Source organism: Oncorhynchus tshawytscha, linkage group LG10, assembly GCF_018296145.1.
Source record: "Oncorhynchus tshawytscha isolate Ot180627B linkage group LG10, Otsh_v2.0, whole genome shotgun sequence".
In the NCBI taxonomy this organism is placed as follows: domain Eukaryota; kingdom Metazoa; phylum Chordata; class Actinopteri; order Salmoniformes; family Salmonidae; genus Oncorhynchus; species Oncorhynchus tshawytscha.
In genome coordinates this window covers 8,351,233-8,370,365 of record NC_056438.1, presented here as the reverse complement: position 1 = coordinate 8,370,365, position 19,133 = coordinate 8,351,233, and the positions used below count along the sequence as shown (strand labels likewise).

Here is a 19,133-nt window from a genome sequence, read left to right as displayed (position 1 = left end):
ACTGTGCCTTTAAATAGCTTGGGAAATTCCAGAAAATTATGTCATGGCTTTAGAAGCTTCTGATAGGATAATTGACATTTGAGTCAATTGGAGGTGTACCTGTGGATGGATTTCAAACTCAGTGCTTCTTTGCTTGACGTCATGGGAAAATAAGTCCTCAAAAAACAAATTGTAGACCTCCACAAGTCTGGTTCATCCTTGGGAGCAATCTCCAAACACCTGAAGGTACCACGTTCATCTGTACAAACAATAGTATGAAAGTATAAACACCATGGGACCACACAGCCATCATACCACTCAGGAAGACGTTCTGTCTTCTAGAGATTAACGTACTTTGGTGCAATAAGTGCAAATCAATCCCAGAACAGCAAAGGACAGTGTGAAGATGCTGGAGGAAAGAGGTACAAAAGTATCTATATCCACAGTAAAGCAGACTAGGGTTTGCAACTGCAAATTGGGCCAAAGATCGTACTTTTTGGAGAAAAATCATCTGGTCTGATGAAACAAAAATAGAACTGTTTCGCCATAATGACCATCGTTATGTTTGGAGGACAAAGGGGGAGTCTTGCAAGCCCGAAGAACACCATCCCAACTGTGAAGCACGGGGGTGGCAGCATCATGTTGTGGGCGTGCTTTGCTGCAGGAGGGATTGGTGCACTTTATAAAATAGATGACATCATGAGGATGGAAAATTATGTGGATATATTGAAGCAACACCTCAAGACATCAGTCAGGAAGTTAAAGCTTGGTCGCAAATGGGTCTTCCAAATGGACAATGACCCCAAGCATACTTCCTAAGTTGGCTTCAGGACAACAAAGTCAAGGTATTGGAGTGGCCATCACAAAGCCCTGACCTCAATCCTATAGAAAATTTGTGGGCAGAACTGAAAAAATGTGTGCGAGCAAGGAGGCCTACAAACCTGACTCAGTTACACCAGCTCTGTCAGGAGGAATGAGCCAAAATTCACCCAACTTATTGTGGGGAGCTTCTGGAAGGCTACCCGAAACGCTTGACCCAAGTTAAACAATTTAAAGTCAATCCTACCAAATACTAATTGAGTGTATGTAATCTTCTGACCCACTGGGAATGTGATGAAAGAAATTAAAGCTGAAATAAATCTTTCTCTCTACTATCATTCTGACATTTCACATTCTTAAAATAAAGTGGTGATCCTAACTGACCTAAGATAGGGAATTGTTACAAGGATTAAATGTCAGGAATTGTGAAAAACTGAGTTTAAATTAATTTGGCTAAGGTGTATGTAAACTTCCGACTTCAACTGTATATACTGTATTTTATACCATCTATTGTCGCTCGGCCATCACTCATCCATATATTTGTATGTACATATTCTCATTCACCCCTTTAGATTTGTGTGTATTAGATAGTTGTTTTGGGGAATTGTTAGATTTTGTGGTAGATATTACTGCGCTGTCGGAACTAGAAGCACAATCATTTCGCATCTGCTAACCATATGTATGTGACCAATAAAATGTTATTTGATTTGAGAATGAAGTCCCAAGCCGTTGCAGCTTTCAGGAGTCGCCTGTGTTACAATGAGTTGTCTTTCAATTCAGTTCATACAATAAGTGTTAAAATATATTATGACGTTTTCCCCACATGTAGCTATCTATTTCCATTATCACTACCAGTCTGTACCATGTAGTTAACGCTCCACACAGAGGCGCTGTGATGTGTTTATGGGCTTGCCACCCGTTGAAACAAACAGAAGGAAAATGCGGAAGTGAAATTACGAGTGGATTAGTTTTTTTGTGACCACTATTCTTTCCTCGTGGAGGAAACGACCTGCTGAATAGCCAACTCGTTATCAGTCACCTTAAAATGTCAAAACAACAGTTGTTGCGTGTGTTTTTAAATGAGCGCTTAACTGCGGCTGCTGTGGAGATTTTCGGTGCAGTTGAGAAAAAGGTAGTGGAGTACCAGGAGGAGAATGATCGGCTACGGAGACTGCTGGGGATCAAACCGGAGGTTAAACTATGTAGTACAGGTACGTCTGTACAGTGCATTCGGAAAGTATTTAGCCCCTTCACTATTTCCACATTAGGTGAAAAATCTGTCCATGTGCGCTTGAGCACTTAACCCTCATGTCTCCGGTAATTGCTGGAGATAAGAGCGTCTGCTAAATGACTAACATTTCAAGTGTAATGCATTGTACTTTTGGAGTCCATTTCTTATTGTAAATAAGAATATAATATGTTTCTGAACACGACTACATTCATGTGGATGATACTATGATTGTGGATAATCACGAACAAATCATGAATAATGAGCTTAATGTGTGTAATGAATATGGGATCAAATACTACATTTCTGACTACTCTAATAACTTATCCAAATGCTTCTGACTAATTCACATTGTGGGACTAGATACATAAGTGCTTTGATTTCTAAATGGTAAAATGGATATTATGAACATTTGATCTCAAATCCCAAATTCTGGAGTACAGAGACACATTTGTAAATGGTAGTTTCACTGTCTAAATATATACATAAGGGAGTGTAAACCTCTGCTATTCCTCTCCTTCCCTCCAGACTCCCTGCAGCTCTCTGTCTCTGAAGAGGAGGTTCCCCCTGAGCAGCAGCACTGTGAGCAGGAGTGGAGCCCCAGTCTGGGACAGAAGGACCCAGAGACCAAACAGATTAAAGAGGAACAGGAGGAAGTCAGGACCAGTCAGGAGGAAGAGCAGCTTCAAGGGCTCGTTGATACCAAAGACTCCATATTAACTACTTCCTGTGTGAAAAGTGAATGTGATCAGAAGGACCCATGTCAAGAAGCCGTACTAGCTGAACACCCAACTCTCAGTCCACTGAAAACATCTAAACTACAGTTGTTTTGTGTGTTTTTAAATGAATGTTTAACGACATCTGCTGCTGTTGAGATTCTTGGTGCGATTGAGGAAACTGTAGCAGAGTACCAGGAGGAGAATGATCTGCTACGGAGACTGCTGCGGAGGACACCAGAGATACAACTATGTAGAATAGGTTAGTATGTAGATCTAATACCTAGCTAGCTACGGTTCTACTTAGTTAATAAACTGTTTCCGCTAACAGTGATCTCCATTGCATCCATTTTTAAAGAACAGTTTATAATATAGCTAAGATTCACCAGGCATAACTAAAAAGTTATCTGTCAAGAAAAGATAATTGAAATAGCTTATATAGCACAGCCTTTCTGACTCCAATGCATTTCATTAGAGACGGTGAGTATGTTTACGTTCACACTAGTAATTCCATATTATATTGATGTCAGTAGGCTGAGTACGGCATCGGCCCTGTAGACCCCTGACTCTGCTCACCTTCAACGTTGTGAGGTCATAATAGAAGTAAGCATTAGAGGTCGACCTCTACTAAGCATACGGTGATCAAAACATCTAGTTTTCTGAGAAATCTTTCAAATCATTAGGACGTGTACAAGCTTTATTAAAATATCAAGTTTGGGAGCAGTAAAACTATTTATCTGTATCGTACATTATTTTAGCTCCTGTTATTATTTAGGATCAATGCCAAATAAAGACATTTTCAATTAAAAAATCATTGAGATCTATAATTCACATTTGTGATTCAAGTGTTCTTTTGAATTCTGTGGTATATAAATAACTTCTGCTCCTCCTCTCTTTCCCTCCAGACTCCCTGCAGCTCTCTGTCTCTGAAGAGGAGGTTCCCCCTGAGCAGCAGCACTGTGAGCAGGAGTGGAGCCCCAGTCTGGGACAGAAGGACCCAGAGACCAAACAGATTAAAGAGGAACAGGAGGAAGTCAGGACCAGTCAGGAGGAAGAGCAGCTTCAAGGTCTCTTTGATACCAAAGACTCCATATTCACTACTTCCTGTGTGAAAAGTGAATGTGATCAGGAGGACCAAACCAAGACTGTGGAGAACAGAGAGAGAGACTCTAAACCAGTGAATCTCAAACCTTCTGTCACTGTGACCCACATTAAGGGTCTCAACATTCCCTGTTACCCTCCAGATAATCAAAACAATGCCTCCAGACACAGTTCAGCTGTAAGCAGCTACACAGTAGGACTTGACAGCTGCCCACCATTGGATCCCAGTCCACCATTGGATCCCAGTCCACCATTGGATCCCAGTCCACCATTGGATCCCAGTCCCAGTCCAATGGGGGAACACTGTTCCAAACCCAGCACCACAGCTAGAAAAACCTACTACTGCCGTGACTGTGGTGCAAGATTTGTTCTGAAAGCTGACCTGCAGAGACACGTGACTCTCTACAGTAAGATACCCAGTGAATGTAGTTCCTGCCAAAAACGCTACAACTCCACCTGTAAACTGAAGGCCCATGTCCGACTCTGTCACAGTGGTAAACCCTGCACCTGCCCTGTTTGTGGAAAGACCTTCAAACTCAAAGGAGTTCTGTCCAGACACATGAGGATTCACACAGGAGAGAAACCGTTTACCTGTGGTGAGTGTGGGAAAAGCTTCAATCGCACGGATTTCCTAACCAGGCATAAACTGACTCACACAGGAGAGAAGCCATTCACCTGTGGTGACTGTGGGAAAAGCTTCAATCGGAAGGAGACCTTAACTACGCACAAACTGACTCACACCAAAGAGAAACCATTTAGCTGTGATGAGTGTGGGAAAGGCTTCAATCGGATGGTGAGCCTAACCTCTCATGAACTGACTCACACAGCAGAGAAACCATTTAGCTGTGGTGACTGTGGGAAAAGCTTCCATGTCAAAAGGAGCCTAACCAGGCATAAATTGACTCACACCAGAGAGAAACCATTTAGCTGTGGTGACTGTGGGAAAATCTTCCATCTCAAAAGCAACCTAACTAGGCACAAACTGACTCACACCAGAGAGAAGCCATTTACCTGTGGTGACTGTGGGAAAAGCTTCAATCGGAAGGATACCTTAACTTTGCACAAATTGACTCACACCAGAGAGAAACAATTTAGCTGTGATGAGTGTGGGAAAGGCTTCAATCAGAAGTTGAGCCTAACCACTCATGAACGGACTCACACCAGAGAGAAACCATTTAGCTGTGGTGACTGTGGGAAAAGCTTCCATCTCAAAAGGAACCTAACCAGGCATAAACTGACTCACACCAGAGAGAAACCATTTAGCTGTGGTGACTGTGGGAAAAGCTTCCATCTCAAAAGGAACCTAACCAGGCATAAACTGACTCACACCAGAGAGAAACCATTTAGCTGTGGTGACTGTGAGAAAAGCTTCAATCGCAAGGATACCTTAACTACGCACAAACTGACTCACACCAGAGAGAAACAATTTAGCTGTGATGAGTGTGGGAAAGGCTTCAATCGGAAGGTGAGCCTAAACACTCACGAACGGACTCACACAGCAGAGAAACCATTCACCTGTGGTGACTGTGGGAAGAGTTTTATTTATAAGAGGGGCCTAATGAGACATAAACTGATTCACACAGGAGAGAAACCATTTAGCTGTGGTGACTGAGGGAAAAGTTTCAATCGCAAGGAGACCTTAACTACACACAGACTCACAGCAGAGATAAACCATTTAGCTGTAGTAACTGAGGGAAAAAATTAAATCGGAAACAACATGGCTGCTCAGTCTGTGATAATATATTAATTCAGAAGACTAATCTGCTAACACGTGAAAAACAACCACAAAGAAAGTAAATGAGGACACAGAGAGGAGACTAAGAGAGTATTGAGATACACCTGTGGACCAACTCTAACTGGTTCTCCTGATCCTGCTCAGTCCAATGTCACAGTAATTATATAATGGGACTGTTGTCTGAACCTAACAGGTAATGTTGCTGCTCTCTGTGTATGAAATGGACAATTTGCAGTTCAGACAACCACCACTTTTTAGATGAACAACTGAGGGATGATGTTGGAGAGTTGTGAACACTCAATGTTGTAGACAGATATGTAGATACAAGATGTCCAGATCTGATGCAGGGTTTTCCAATAGGCGGCCCGTTGGTGGTTTTATTTGGCTCGCAAGTTTTCTGAGCAAAACAAGATAATATATAGAATTTTTGTATTTATTTTTGATTCATTTTTTATATATTTTTTTTAAATTGAGGGAATATGTTCCCAAGTATTCCCATGTGTAAATAGATTTACAGTACCAGTCAAAAGTTTGGATACACCTACTCATTCAAGGGTTTTTCTTTATTTTTACTATTTTCTACATTGTACAATAATAGTGAAGACAAACTATGAAGTAGCATATGGAATCATGTAGTAACCAAAAGTGTTAAATCAAAATATGTCATATTTTAGATTCTTCAAAGTAGCCGACCAGATGTATCCGATCTCAGGAAATTGTACAAAACACCCCCCTTATATAATCAATGTGAGCATTACTTAACCAGGGGAGTAGTGATTGGAGAATGGGGAATGTTTTGTAATTAGGGGAGTAGTAATTGGATAATGGGGAATGTTTTGTAACTAGGGGAGTAGTGATTGGATAAGGGGGGATGTTTTGTAACTAGGGGAGTAGTGATTGGATAAGGGGGATGTTTTGTAACTAGGGAGTAGTGATTGGATAAGGGGATGTTTTGTAACTAGGGGGTAGTGATTGGATAATGGGGATGTTTTGTAACCAGGAGAGTGGTGATTGGATAAGGGGGGTTGTAACCAGGGGAGTAGTGATTGGATAAGGGGATGTTTTGTAACTAGGGAGTAGTGATTGGATAAGGGAGAGGTAACCAGGGAGTATTGATTGGATAAGGGATAGGTAACCAGGGGAGTAGTGATTGGATAAGGGGATGTTTTGTAACCAGGGAGTAGTGATTGGATAAGGGGGATGTTTTGTAACTAGGGAGTAGTGATTGGATAAGGGGGATGTTTTGTAACTAGGGGGTAGTGATTGGATAATGGGGATGTTTTGTAACCAGGTGATTGATTGGATAAGGGGTGATTGGTGGTGATGGTGGTGATTGGATAAGGGGGTTGTAACCAGGGGAGTAGTGATTGGATAAGGGGGATGTTTTGTAACTAGGGGAGTAATGATTGGATAATGGGGGATGTTTTGTAACTAGGGAGTAGTGATTGGATAAGGGGATGTTTTGTAACTAGGGGAGTAGTGATTGGATAAAGGGGGATGTTTTGTAACTAGGGAGTAGTGATTGGATAAGGGGGATGTTTTGTAACTAGGGGAGTAGTGATTGGATAAGGGGGATGTTTTGTAACTAGGAGAGTGGTGATTGGATAAGGGGGATGTTTTGTAACTAGGGAGTAGTGATTGAATAAGGGTGGATGTTTTGTAACTAGGGGAGTAGTGATTGAATAAGGGGATGTTTTGTAACTAGGGAGTAGTGATTGAATAAGGGGGATGTTTTGTAACTAGGGAGTAGTGATTGGATAAGGGGATGTTTTGTAACTAGGGAGTAGTGATTGGATAAGGGGGATGTTTTGTAACTAGGGGAGTAGTGATTGGATAAGGGGGATGTTTTGTAACTAGGAGAGTAGTGATTAGATAATGGGGATGCTTTGTAACCAGGAGAGTGGTGATTGGATAAGGGGGTTGTAACCAGGGAGTAGTGATTGGATAAGGGGGATGTTTTGTAACTAGGGGAGTAGTGATTGGATAAGGGAGAGGTAACCAGGGGAGTAGTGATTGGATAAGGGAGAGGTAACCAGGGGAGTTTTGGATAAGGGAGAGGTAACTAGGGGGTAGTGATTGGATAAGGGGGTTGTAACCAGGGAGTAGTGATTGGATAAGGGAGATGTTTTGTAACTAGGGGAGTAGTGATTGGATAAGGGAGAGGTAACCAGGGGAGTAGTGATTGGATAAGGGGGTTGTAACTAGGGAGTAGTGATTGGATAAGGGGGATGTTTTGTAACTAGGGATACCAGAGGGTATCCTCTTTGTTACTGTGTTGGGTTCTTGCATTGGGGTGTGATTGGATAAGGGGGATGTTTTATAACTAGGGGAGTAGTGATTGGATAAGGGAGAGGTAACCAGGGGAGTAGTGATTGGATAACCAGGGGGTAGTGATTGGATAAGGGGGTTGTAACCAGGGGAGTAGTGATTGGATAAGGGAGATGTTTTGTAACTAGGGAGTAGTGATTGGATAAGGGAGAGGTAACCAGGGGAGTAGTGATTGGATAAGGGGGATGTTTTGTAACTAGGGATACCAGAGGGTATCCTCTTTGTTACTGTGTTGGGTTCATGCATTGGGGTGTGATTGGATAAGGGGGATGTTTTGTAACTAGGGAGTAGTGATTGGATAAGGGGATGTTTTGTAACCAGGAGAGTGGTGATTGGATAAGGGGGTGGTAACCAGGGGAGTAGTGATTGGATAAGGGGGATGTTTTGTATCCAGGGAGTAGTGATTGGATAAGGGGGATGTTTTGTAACCAGGGGAGTAGTGATTGGATAAGGGAGAGGTAACCAGGGAGTAGTGATTGGATAAGGGGATGTTTTGTAACTAGGGATACCAGAGGGTATCCTCTTTGTTACTGTGTTGGGTTCATGCATTGGGGTGTGATTGGATAAGGGGATGTTTTGTAACTAGGGAGTAGTGATTGGATAAGGGGGATGTTTTGTAACCAGGAGAGTGGTGATTGGATAAGGGGGTGGTAACCAGGGGAGTAGTGATTGGATAAGGGGGATGTTTTGTATCCAGGGGAGTAGTGATTGGATAAGGGGGATGTTTTGTAACCAGGGGAGTAGTGATTGGATAAGGGGGATGTTTTGTAACCAGGGGAGTAGTGATTAGATAAGGGGGATGTTTTGTAACCAGGGGAGTAGTGATTGGATAAGGGGGATGTTTTGTAACCAGGGGAGTAGTGATTGGATAAGGGGGATGTTTTGTAACTAGGGGAGTAGTGATTGGATAAGGGGGATGTTTTGTAACCAGGGGAGTAGTGATTGGATAAGGGGGTGTTCCTGTATTGTGTGAATCAGATGTAACTGGTTGAGGGAGGAGTTTACCAGCGAGGCTGGACTGTATATAAGTCATTGTTGGCAAGTCATTTTTCTTTGTCTGCAGACGGTCTGTTTTTAGGACCTCTTTCTCTCTGGGGCCTTTTTGTTAAATATTCTACTGCTGTATTTTGTTGTTGTTAACTTGTTATCCACACATGCAGGGTCATATAATTAGTATTTTTCTTTAGGAGGAACAGGATTGTGTTTCCTGGAGGTGGAGAGTTGGGGAGACCATAGGATGTGTAGACTGATTATAAAGGGCTTTGCTTGAATAAATACTGGCTGTGCATTTCCTCTGGAGGGGCCACCGACCCAAATAGACCAGAGGGTATCCTCTTTGTTACTGTGTTGGGTTCATGCTTTGGGGTGTGTATGAAAATGTCTCAGCATGACAAGGTGAGTATACCTCTTTCGTCTCGTGGGATACTAGGTCCCATTACGGTGAGGAACTCCAGGTCCACAGATGAAAGGTTTGGGGCGCACTAAGCTATTAAAAACTAAGGTATTTATTTAATAAGTTGCAGAGCTGAGAAATTATACTCACCATGAACTTCTGGTGTTATTGCCCTAGGAGATCGTGATGAACTTCGACCCCTGAGCTGACGTCCCGCTGAGTGGTTGTCATCCATCAATCTGTCCTGTGTCAGTCTGGGGAAAATAATATTCTGAGGTCATGACAACGATGAGGAAACAACTTTGAGAGCAACGTCCTCCCTACAACACCACTTGCCACGACTCATTCTGACAGAGGCCAATGCCAGTTTTGATGACTTACTACTTGCACAACAATGTCAGATGGCTCAGCAAAGGCAGGTTTTGGACTAAAGCTTTCTTATCAGAGCAAAAGAGTGACGAGAAAACTCAGTTTTCAAAAGATGAGAAGAAGATGGCAACAGTTACATTTTTGACCGACATGACATCACACCTTAATCAAATGAATGATAAGCAGCAGGTACGGGACAACACCGTGTGTGGTATGATAACAGCATTCCGGGTTTCCAGAAGAAATTTGAGTTTTTCAAGAATGATCTCCAGGGACAACCTGTCCACTTCCTCTTCTGGTGCAAACGCAGCGAGATGTCTGCCATTTACGTTTAATCTTAACCAACTGTGCTATTTAAAAAAAAAAAAGCATTGTTTGTAACTTATTTTGTACATAATGTTGCTGCTACCGTCTCTTATGACTGAAAATAACCTCTGGGCATCAGAACAGCGATTACTCGCCTTGAACTGGGCAAATAATTTTTCTTTATTGAGTCGGACGAGAGGGATTTACTCCAGACTCTCGAACAGAACCTCATCCCCGTCATTCGTTGGAGAAAGAGACAGATGTTTCGCGGAAGGAGCTTTTTGAGGATTTTTTGGGGGTGCCTTTTAAGGATCCGGTGACAAGTGGTTAATCTGCCTTTGCCATCGGTACTATTGGCCAACGTACAATCGCTGGATAATAAAGTGGACAAACTACAAGCACGTATATCCTACCAACGGGACATTAAAAACTGTAATATCTTATGTTTCACCGAGTCGTGGCTGAACAACGACATTAATAACATACAGCTGGCGAGTTATACACTGTATCGGCAGGATAGAACAGCAGCCTCTGGTAAGACCAGGGGTGGCGGCCTATGTATATTTCTAAACAACAGATGGTGCACGATATCTAAGGAAGTCTCGAGGTTTTGCTCGCCTGAGGTAGAGTATCTCATGATAAGCTGTAGACCACACTATGCACCAAGAGAGTTTGTCTATATTCTTCGTAGCTGTCTATTTACCACCACAAACCGATGCTGGCACTAAGACCGCACTCAATGAGCTGTATATGGCCATAATCAAACAGGAAAACACTCATCCATAGGTGGCAGTGTTTTTAAAAACGTATTATTATTATATATGTATATTTTTAAGGGGTCGATCAGCTTAAAATTGCAGAAAGATTGTTGCTTCCAATGTAATTGTCTGCATCATTTCCAATCCCCCATATATTTTGGGGGTAAATATATATATCCATATACATACACACATATATACAGTGGGGAGAACAAGTATTTGATACACTGCCGATTTTGTAGGTTTTCCTACTTACAAAGCATGTAGAGGTCTGTAATTTTTTATCATAGGTACATTTCAACTGCGAGAGACGCAATCTAAAACAAAAATCCAGAAAATCACATTGTATGATTTTAAAGTAATTCATTTGCAATTTATTGCATGACATAAGTATTAATTAAGCTGCAATTAATTGGTTGTAATTTTGGGTAGAGCAGACATTTCCATGTCTGTGTTAGCTGCATTTGTGACATAACTCCACCAGTCCTATTTATGATATCATTCACAACAATTATACCTTTTTAAAAAAATTCTTCAAAAAATACATTTAAAAAATAGTATATTTGAGTTTAACCGCAATATTTGTTGTATTATTTGTTCTGTCTTTTCAGATGGATTAAATTGAAATTGTAACCAACGTTCTAAGGCTTGTTTTAAAAAAATAACGATATTTTGGAGATTATTTGTAAGGGGTGCGTAACTGGTGGCAGGGAAGTCAGACGCAGGAGAGCAGAACTGGGTAATAACCGGAGCAGTTTAATTATCAAAACCACCGGCATCCAGAATAACAAGGTGTGGGTACAAAACCCGTCGCGCTCCAGTCAAAATATGCACAAGCACTTACAACAAACAATTCCACACAAAGACATGGGGGGGAACAGCGGTGGCCTCCCTAATCAACCCTGACCCTAATGGTCGACTCTCTAAGGCGTGAACTGGGAATGGCATAGCCACAGGAACAATGGGGATCCCTAAACTATGGTCAAATGATCTGCCTATAAAATTCCCAGCCGCGCATGAATCGACGAGCGCCTTATGCTGGGAATCCGGGGAAAACTCAGGAAAAGTAACCAACAAAAAGATGTGTGCAACAGAGGGCTCTGGGTGAGAATGGTGCCTTCTTACCTGGGGTGACGCCAGAGTGACCTGCCTGCTGCCTCGACCCCCAGAGGGACCAACCCGGCACCAGCCGGCAGTGTGACCCCTGCGGCCACAGATGGTGCACGAGACGGAACCTCCTCTGGTCTCTCTGATCCATGGGCATCGGAGCGGTGGTGCTGGGGGATGGAACCAACAAACCCCGCTCTGGACGTCCACGGGTAGGCAGGTTATCCAGCCAAATGGTCAGGTCCCCCAGCTGGTCGAAGGTGAGGGTGGTGTCCCTGCAGGCCAACTCTCGACGGATGTCCTCGTGCAAACTGCAGTGATAGTGGTCGATCAGGGCCCTGTTGTTCCATCCGGTGGCCAGGGTGTGAAAGTCCATAGCGAACTCCTGGGCGCTCCTCGTCCCCTGCCTCAGATGGAAAAGGTGTTCACCCTCCGCTCTACCCTCGGGCGGGTGAAATCCTCGAAATGGTCCAGCGCCGCTTCTCCTCCCCACACGGCATTGGCCCACTCCAGGGCTTTCCCCAAGAGGCACAAGACGAGGGCGGACACCGTCTCACGGCCCGAAGGAGCCGGGTGGACGGTTGCCAGGTAGACATCAAGCTGCAACAGGAAAACCTGGCAGCGTGCAGCCGTCCCATCGTACTCCCGCGGAATGGCGAGACGAATCCCACTAAGATCCTGGTGGTGCTGGTGGAGGCGCTGGAGGAACTCCCTCTCGCCTAGCGGTCCATGGTTTGGACAACGTGGTCCATGGTGAGGTCAAGATGGTGGAGCATCGGCACGTGTCCCTGGACGCGCTCCTCGACCCCTATACCAGTGGTATGGGGTGTGGAATTCTGTAAGGGGTGCATAACTGGTAGCAGGGAAGTCAGACGCAGACGCAGGAGAGCAGAACTGGGTAATAACCGGAGCAGTTTAATTATCAAAACCACCGGCATCCAGAATAACAAGGTGTGGGTACAAAACCCGTCGCGCTCCAGTCAAAATGTGCACAAGCACTTACAACAGGATTCTCTGTCTGTTCTTTCCTAGTTCGCGGTTGCAGCATTTGCAGCTGCTGTTGCTAACTCAACGGCTAGGAGGTATCACTTCTGTATCACTTATGTAGTGAATAAGAGTTCAAAGTTCATACCATTCGCAACCAAAGCTCACTCTGAGGTTGGCTTTCTGTAGTTGACATGTTAGTGCTTTTAACGCAGAGGCTGCAGACCTCACGTACTTGGAACAGGAGTTTACATTTTCGTCAAGGCTTTATATAGTGGAGAAGAAGGGGGTGTTTGAAAAGTTTTATAACCCATGTCTCTTCACAGGGGCGAACCACTGATTGAGCAGAGCCCTAACCTAAATGCAAATCTCTCATTTGGAAGCTAAAATTACATTTAATCTCTTCACCAATAATTTTATATTCAAACATTTAAATTGAACAACAATTCCATGTGAATCCGATAACTCTGATGTGTAGACTTTCCACTGTAGAGTTTGTCATCCTATCATTGATGAGATAGTCCCAGATGACAACCAAACTGACATTAAGTACCACCACATATGTTCAATTGGTCGGATTACCAGAATATAGTTAATTTCCCCCCACTTTCTGATGTTCCCAGAATCTCTATGTTAACCGAGGGGTTTTCAAATTTCACATCAGTAGGGTAGAGAGAGGAAAAAGGGGGGGAAGAGGTATTTATGAGTCATAAACCTACCCCCACCCCAACGTCATGACAACGGTGATGTAAAATTAGCATTTTTTGGTTTTGATCCAGAGAGGATAGCAAAAGTATCTAGATCGTCTATGAGGCCGTGGAGAGACTCTAATTGTGGGTTTAAAAGAAAACATGAATCATCAGCGTACAGTGACAATTCAGTTTTTGCCACAGATTTCTAATCCCTTAATATTATTGTTTGATCTCATTTTAACAGCTAACACTTTGATGGCAATAATAAATAGATATGCCGATAGTGGACAACCTTGTTTTACACCTCTAGATAGTTTTAAACTTTCTGAGATGTAGCCATTATTTACTATTTTACACCTCGGGTTACTATATATAACTTTAGCCTATTTTATAAGATATTCCCCAAAATTGAAATATTCTAGGCATTTATATATAAACTCCAGTCGTACTTTATCAAAAGCATTTTCAAAATCAGCTATGAAAACCAGGCCTGGTGTCCCATTTCATAGTATTCTATTGTTTCCAGTACTTGTCTTAAATGATCTCCAATGTATCGTCCATGTTTAAAAAAAGGATGAATAATATCTGACAATACTTTTTAAATTCTATGCGCCAAGCATTTTGCTAGGATTTTTGCATCACAACACGGAAGTGTAAGAGGTCTCCAATTTTTTAAATGGACTGGATCTTTAGATATACTACTTGGGTTCTGTTTCAGTAATAATGATATCAAAACTTCTACCATTTATATAGGAGTGGTTAAAACATGCTTATAATGGTCCACTGAGTATTTCGAAAAAAGTTTGTTATATATATTATACGTTTGGTATACTTCCACTGGTATGCCATCCAGCCCTGGAATTTTCCCAGCCTTAAAGGCCCCAATTGCATCAAGAAGTTCCTCCTTTGTAATTTGGTCTTTCTGTACAGATGTTCATTTTACATTACTATTATGAAAAAAAAATCCATACAATTAGTTTCAGTTAGTGGAGATGGAGGAGACTGAAACGAAAACATATTCTTAAAGTACTTTACTTCCTCTTTCAAAATATAATTTGATGAATCATGCATGACTCCATCATTTGTAACAAGTTTCAAATTGAAAAATAATTTGGTGCATTTTTCCCCATATTCCATCCAGTTCGCTTTATTTTTATAATATATTACACTGGATCGGCAGACAGAGGTCGGTAGGGCAAAGGTACAGGACGGCAGCAGGGGTCGGTAGGGCAAAGGTACAGGACGGCAGGCAGGGGTCGGTAGGGTAAAGGTGCAGGGGTCGGTAGGGCAAAGGTACAGGACGGCAACAGGGGTCGGTAGGGCAAAGGGGTCGGTAGGGCAGAGGTCGGTAGGGCAAAGGTACAGGACGTCAGGCAGAGGTACAGGACGGAAGGCAGGCAGAGGTCGGTAGGCAAATGTGCAGAGGTCGGTAGGGCAAAGGTGCAGGGGTCGGTAGGGAAGGGGTCGGTAGGGCAAAGGTACAGGACGGCAGGCAGGCAGAGGTCGGTAGGGCAAAGGTACAGGACGGCAGCAGGGGTCGGTAGGGCAAAGGTACAGGACGGCAGGCAGGGGTCGGTAGGGTAAAGGTGCAGGGGTCGGTAGGGCAAAGGTACAGGACGGCAACAGGGGTCGGTAGGGCAAAGGCAGGGGTCGGTAGGGCAGAGGTCGGTAGGGCAAAGGTACAGGACGTCAGGCAGAGGTCGGTAAGGCAAAGCTACAGGACAAAGGCAGAGGTTGGTACAGGTGCAGGGGTCGGAGGGAAGGGGTCAGGCAGGTACAGGATGGCAGGCAGGCAGAGGTCGGTAGGGCAAAGGTACAGGACGGCAGGCAGGGGTCGGTAGGGTAAAGGTGCAGGGGTCGGTAGGGCAAAGGTACAGGACGGCAACAGGGGTCGGTAGGGCAAAGGGGTTGGTAGGGCAAAGGCAGGGGTCGGTAGGGCAGAGGTCGGTAGGGCAAAGGTACAGGACGTCAGGCAGAGGTCGGTAAGGCAAAGGTACAGGACGGAAGGCAGGCAGAGGTTGGTAGGGCAAATGTGCAGAGGTCGGTAGGGCAAAGGTGCAGGGGTCGGTAGGGCAAAGGTACAGGATGGCTGGCAGGCAGAGGTCGGTAGGGCAAAGGTACAGGACGGCAGGCAGGGGTCGGGAGGGTAAAGGTGCAGGGGTCGGTAGGGCAAAGGTACAGGACGGCAACAGGGGTCGGTAGGGCAAAGGGGTTGGTAGGGCAAAGGCAGGGGTCGGTAGGGCAGAGGTCGGTAGGGCAAAGGTACAGGACGTCAGGCAGAGGTCGGTAAGGCAAAGGTACAGGACGGAAGGCAGGCAAGAGGTCGGTAGGTCAAATGTGCAGAGGTCGGTAGGGCAAAGGTGCAGGGGTCGGTAGGGAAGGGGTCGGTAGGGCAAAGGTACAGAATGGCAGGCAGAGGTCGGTAGGGCAAAGGTGCAGAGGTCGGTAGGGCAAAGGTGCAGAAGGGTGAGAATACGGGAAGCTGGAGAAAACCAGGAGCTGAGACAAAATGCTGGTTAGCTTGAACAAACAAGACAAACTGGCACAGACAGAAAACACAGGTATAATTACCCAGGGAATAATGGGGAAGACGGGTGTCATGACTGTCCTGCTTGGCTCAGGTTACCAATGACCACAATCCTGCAGAGAGATTTCATCCCCACCAGAGGAGAAGGGATCTCTGTGGAGGTTTTATGACCCCTCACACCCCATGGTAAATCTTAGACCACAGACACAATTCCTTTGTCCTGTCACTATGGAGAACCAGCTTCAGAACATTAAACATGAAATAAAGGGACTTTGGAACAACGGTTTCCGTCAGCCACAATAGTGGTAAGGATGATAGATTTTTGTTAAGGTTAATAGATGACGTTATTACGAAAATATTGTAACATTAAAAGTTTTCCTAGTATATGTTTGATGTTTATACATTGTACATTGTGTGGAAAATGTCCAAATCAAAGAGAATGTTTTGGTAAAGATGAAATGTGAAGTTAGTTGTCTAAAATTGGATTTGAGTAAAATCTAGACCTTGCCCATAACTTGGTACGCCCAGAGAATTACCCTAAAGGCGGTTACACCCACTTCTGACCCAAGGGTATAAGACCTGTGAGTGAAGAATTAACAGATCAGACTAAGTGACCCAAGCTGCAGCCGAGGTCTAAAAAGTAAACGAACCCAAAACTCAACCCAAGGTTGAAGACAAATAAATATTTTTCTACCCAAGCTACGGATGAGTAGCTGTGTCTAAGATGGTGAATTTAAGCCGGACCACCTACCCTCCACTCTCCATCAAATTGTGGTATCTACACTGTTTCATTCCTACGCTGTGAGCTCTGAACTACAGAGCTGTCCGTCCTCAGAAGAGCAAGGGCGAGGAAACAGACCACTAAGCCAAAAGGACACTGACATTGTGAGGACAACCAGAGAGTTGCGCCGGAGAAGTATGTCATTGAGAAGCCTAAACGGTCCACACGGATAATCCCATCTGAGACCTCCCACACATAATTACATCATTATATTCTGACCCTTAAGAGCAGCAGTTTGGGGCAAGGCTAGGGTTAGAATAAGCATAACTGACAAATGCACTGAAATGGATATTTCTCTCATGTACTTTCTCTTTTTCTCTCTTTTAAATCCCCCATTTTGGGTAACACGCGCCATAGTGTGTTGGCCCATTATACTAAGTTCTAATCAATAGCCTAGAATGTGTTTTTGTGTATGTGTATATTTTATCATCATTTTAGCTTTCTAGTAAATAAATACTCAACTAAGATTGGTGTGGTACAAACTCATTGGTGAGACCCGGGTCCGTGCAGATTCCCGGATTATGCGACATTCGGAATGAGACTGTAGAGGAAACTGATTAATTAGCGACTGTTGTAAAATCGATATTCTGATATTCTTTGAGTTAATTTGGGAAATAGAAACTCAATAAAACTAATTTTCCCACGGTGTCCCAGGTTAATGAGTTAATAATTGCTTGATTCAGTTAATCACGCAATTAGAAACCTTTAATCATTCGATGAGCAACAGTCGTCACATTAACTAATACAACGTCACTACAGGTGACACCTGGATACAATCACAAAGGCAGGTGAAACAGATCAGGGTGTGACAACTACCCAATCTACAGTAGCTATTACAGTGAAATAATTATTGTTTGAGGAGAGTGCCCAGTTATGAACTTGAAAATGTATACATGAACCAATTAGGCACATTTGGGCAGTCTTGATACAGAAGTTTGAACAGAAACGCAATGATTCATTGGATCAGTCTAAAACTTTGCACATACACTGTTGCCATCTAGTGGCCAAAATCTAAATTCCGCCTGGGCTGGAATAATACATTGTGGCCTTTCACTTGCATTTTAAAAATGGTACATTAAAAATATAAAAAAACACATGTTTTTTTCTTTTTATTATGTTTTACCAGATCTAATGTGTTATATTCTTCTACATTCATTTCACATTTGCATAAACTTCAAAGTGTTTCCTTTCAAATGGTATCAAGAATATGCATATCCTTGTTTCAATGCCAGAGCTACAGGCAGTTAAATTTGGGTGTCATTTTAGGCAAAACAATTTTTTAAAAGGGTCAGATCCTTAAGAGGTAAATACATTTCCACACACTTTGTCTGTGCCTCTATTTAGTTTTCATGCTAGTGAGGGCCGAGAATCCACTCTCACATAGGTACGTAATTGCAAAGGGAATCAGTGTCTTTTAACAGCGCGATTTGCCAAGGAAAGAAACTCTGAGCGCGGCCCTATCCAGAAATCTGGCAGTGGCTTCTGATTAAATTCAATTTTCACAGAACCGCTTCTTGCAATTTCGATGAGGCCTTCTTGTTCAGATATCGGTAAGTGGACTGGAGGCAGGGCATGAAAGGGATAACGAATCCAGTTGTTTGTGTCGTCCGTTTCGGGAAAGTACCTGTATAATTTCCACCCAGCTTACTCAGGTGCTTCGCCGTATCACATTTGACATTGTCCGTAAAACTTGAGTTAATTTGCACACAAAGTAAATCATACAATGATGGAAAGACCTGTGTGTTGTCCTTGTTAATGCAGACAGAGAAGAGCTCCAACTTCTTAATCACAGCCTGAATTTTGTCCCGCACATTCAATATAGTTGTAGAGACGCCCTGTAATCCTAGATTCAGATCTTTCAGGCGAGAAAAAAACATCACCCAGATAGGCCAGTCGTGTGAGAAACTCGTCATCATGCAAGCGGTCAGACAAGTGAAAATTATGGTCAGTAAAGAAATGTTAAGCTCGTCTCTCAATTCAAAAAAACATGTCAATACTTTGCCCCTTGACAACCAGCACACCTCTGTATGCTGTAAAAGTGTTACATGGTCGCTGCCCATATCATGACATAGTGTAGGAAATACACAAGAGTTCAGGGGCCTTGCTTTAACAAAGTTAACCATTTTCACTGTAGTGTCCAAAACGTCTTTCAACCTGTCAGGCATTCCTTTGGCAGCAAGAGCCTCTCGGTGGATGCTGCATTGTGCCCAAGAGCCTCTCGGTGGATGCTGCAGTGTACCCAAGAGCCTCTCGGTGGATGCTGCATTGTACCCAAGAGCCTCTCGGTGGATGCTGCAGTGTACCCAAGAG

General features: G+C 43.5%; 2 protein-coding genes across 9 annotated transcripts in view; one reads left to right on the top strand and one right to left on the bottom strand.

The window, feature by feature from the left end:
- Window positions 1-19,133, bottom strand: part of LOC112259691 (gastrula zinc finger protein XlCGF57.1) — a 1,127,091-nt gene that overhangs the window by 88,736 nt on the left and 1,019,222 nt on the right. The window lies entirely within an intron of this gene.
- LOC121847588 (oocyte zinc finger protein XlCOF6-like) lies at window positions 1,723-6,012 on the top strand. The gene is made up of 3 exons (XM_042329383.1): window positions 1,723-2,009; window positions 2,555-3,004; window positions 3,648-6,012. Exons 1-3 carry the CDS (start codon window positions 1,844-1,846, stop codon window positions 5,453-5,455), a joined length of 2,424 nt encoding a protein of 807 aa, XP_042185317.1. The 5' UTR covers window positions 1,723-1,843; the 3' UTR covers window positions 5,456-6,012.

Bases quoted from the DNA above. Each gene is read 5' to 3' on its own strand.
- LOC121847588 (XM_042329383.1), top strand. From the start codon at position 1,844: ATGTCAAAACAACAGTTGTTGCGTGTGTTTTTAAATGAGCGCTTAACT. The intron at 2,010-2,554 runs GTACGTCTGTAC...CCTTCCCTCCAG, and splicing joins GGTTAAACTATGTAGTACAG to ACTCCCTGCAGCTCTCTGTC. The intron at 3,005-3,647 runs GTTAGTATGTAG...CTTTCCCTCCAG, and splicing joins GATACAACTATGTAGAATAG to ACTCCCTGCAGCTCTCTGTC.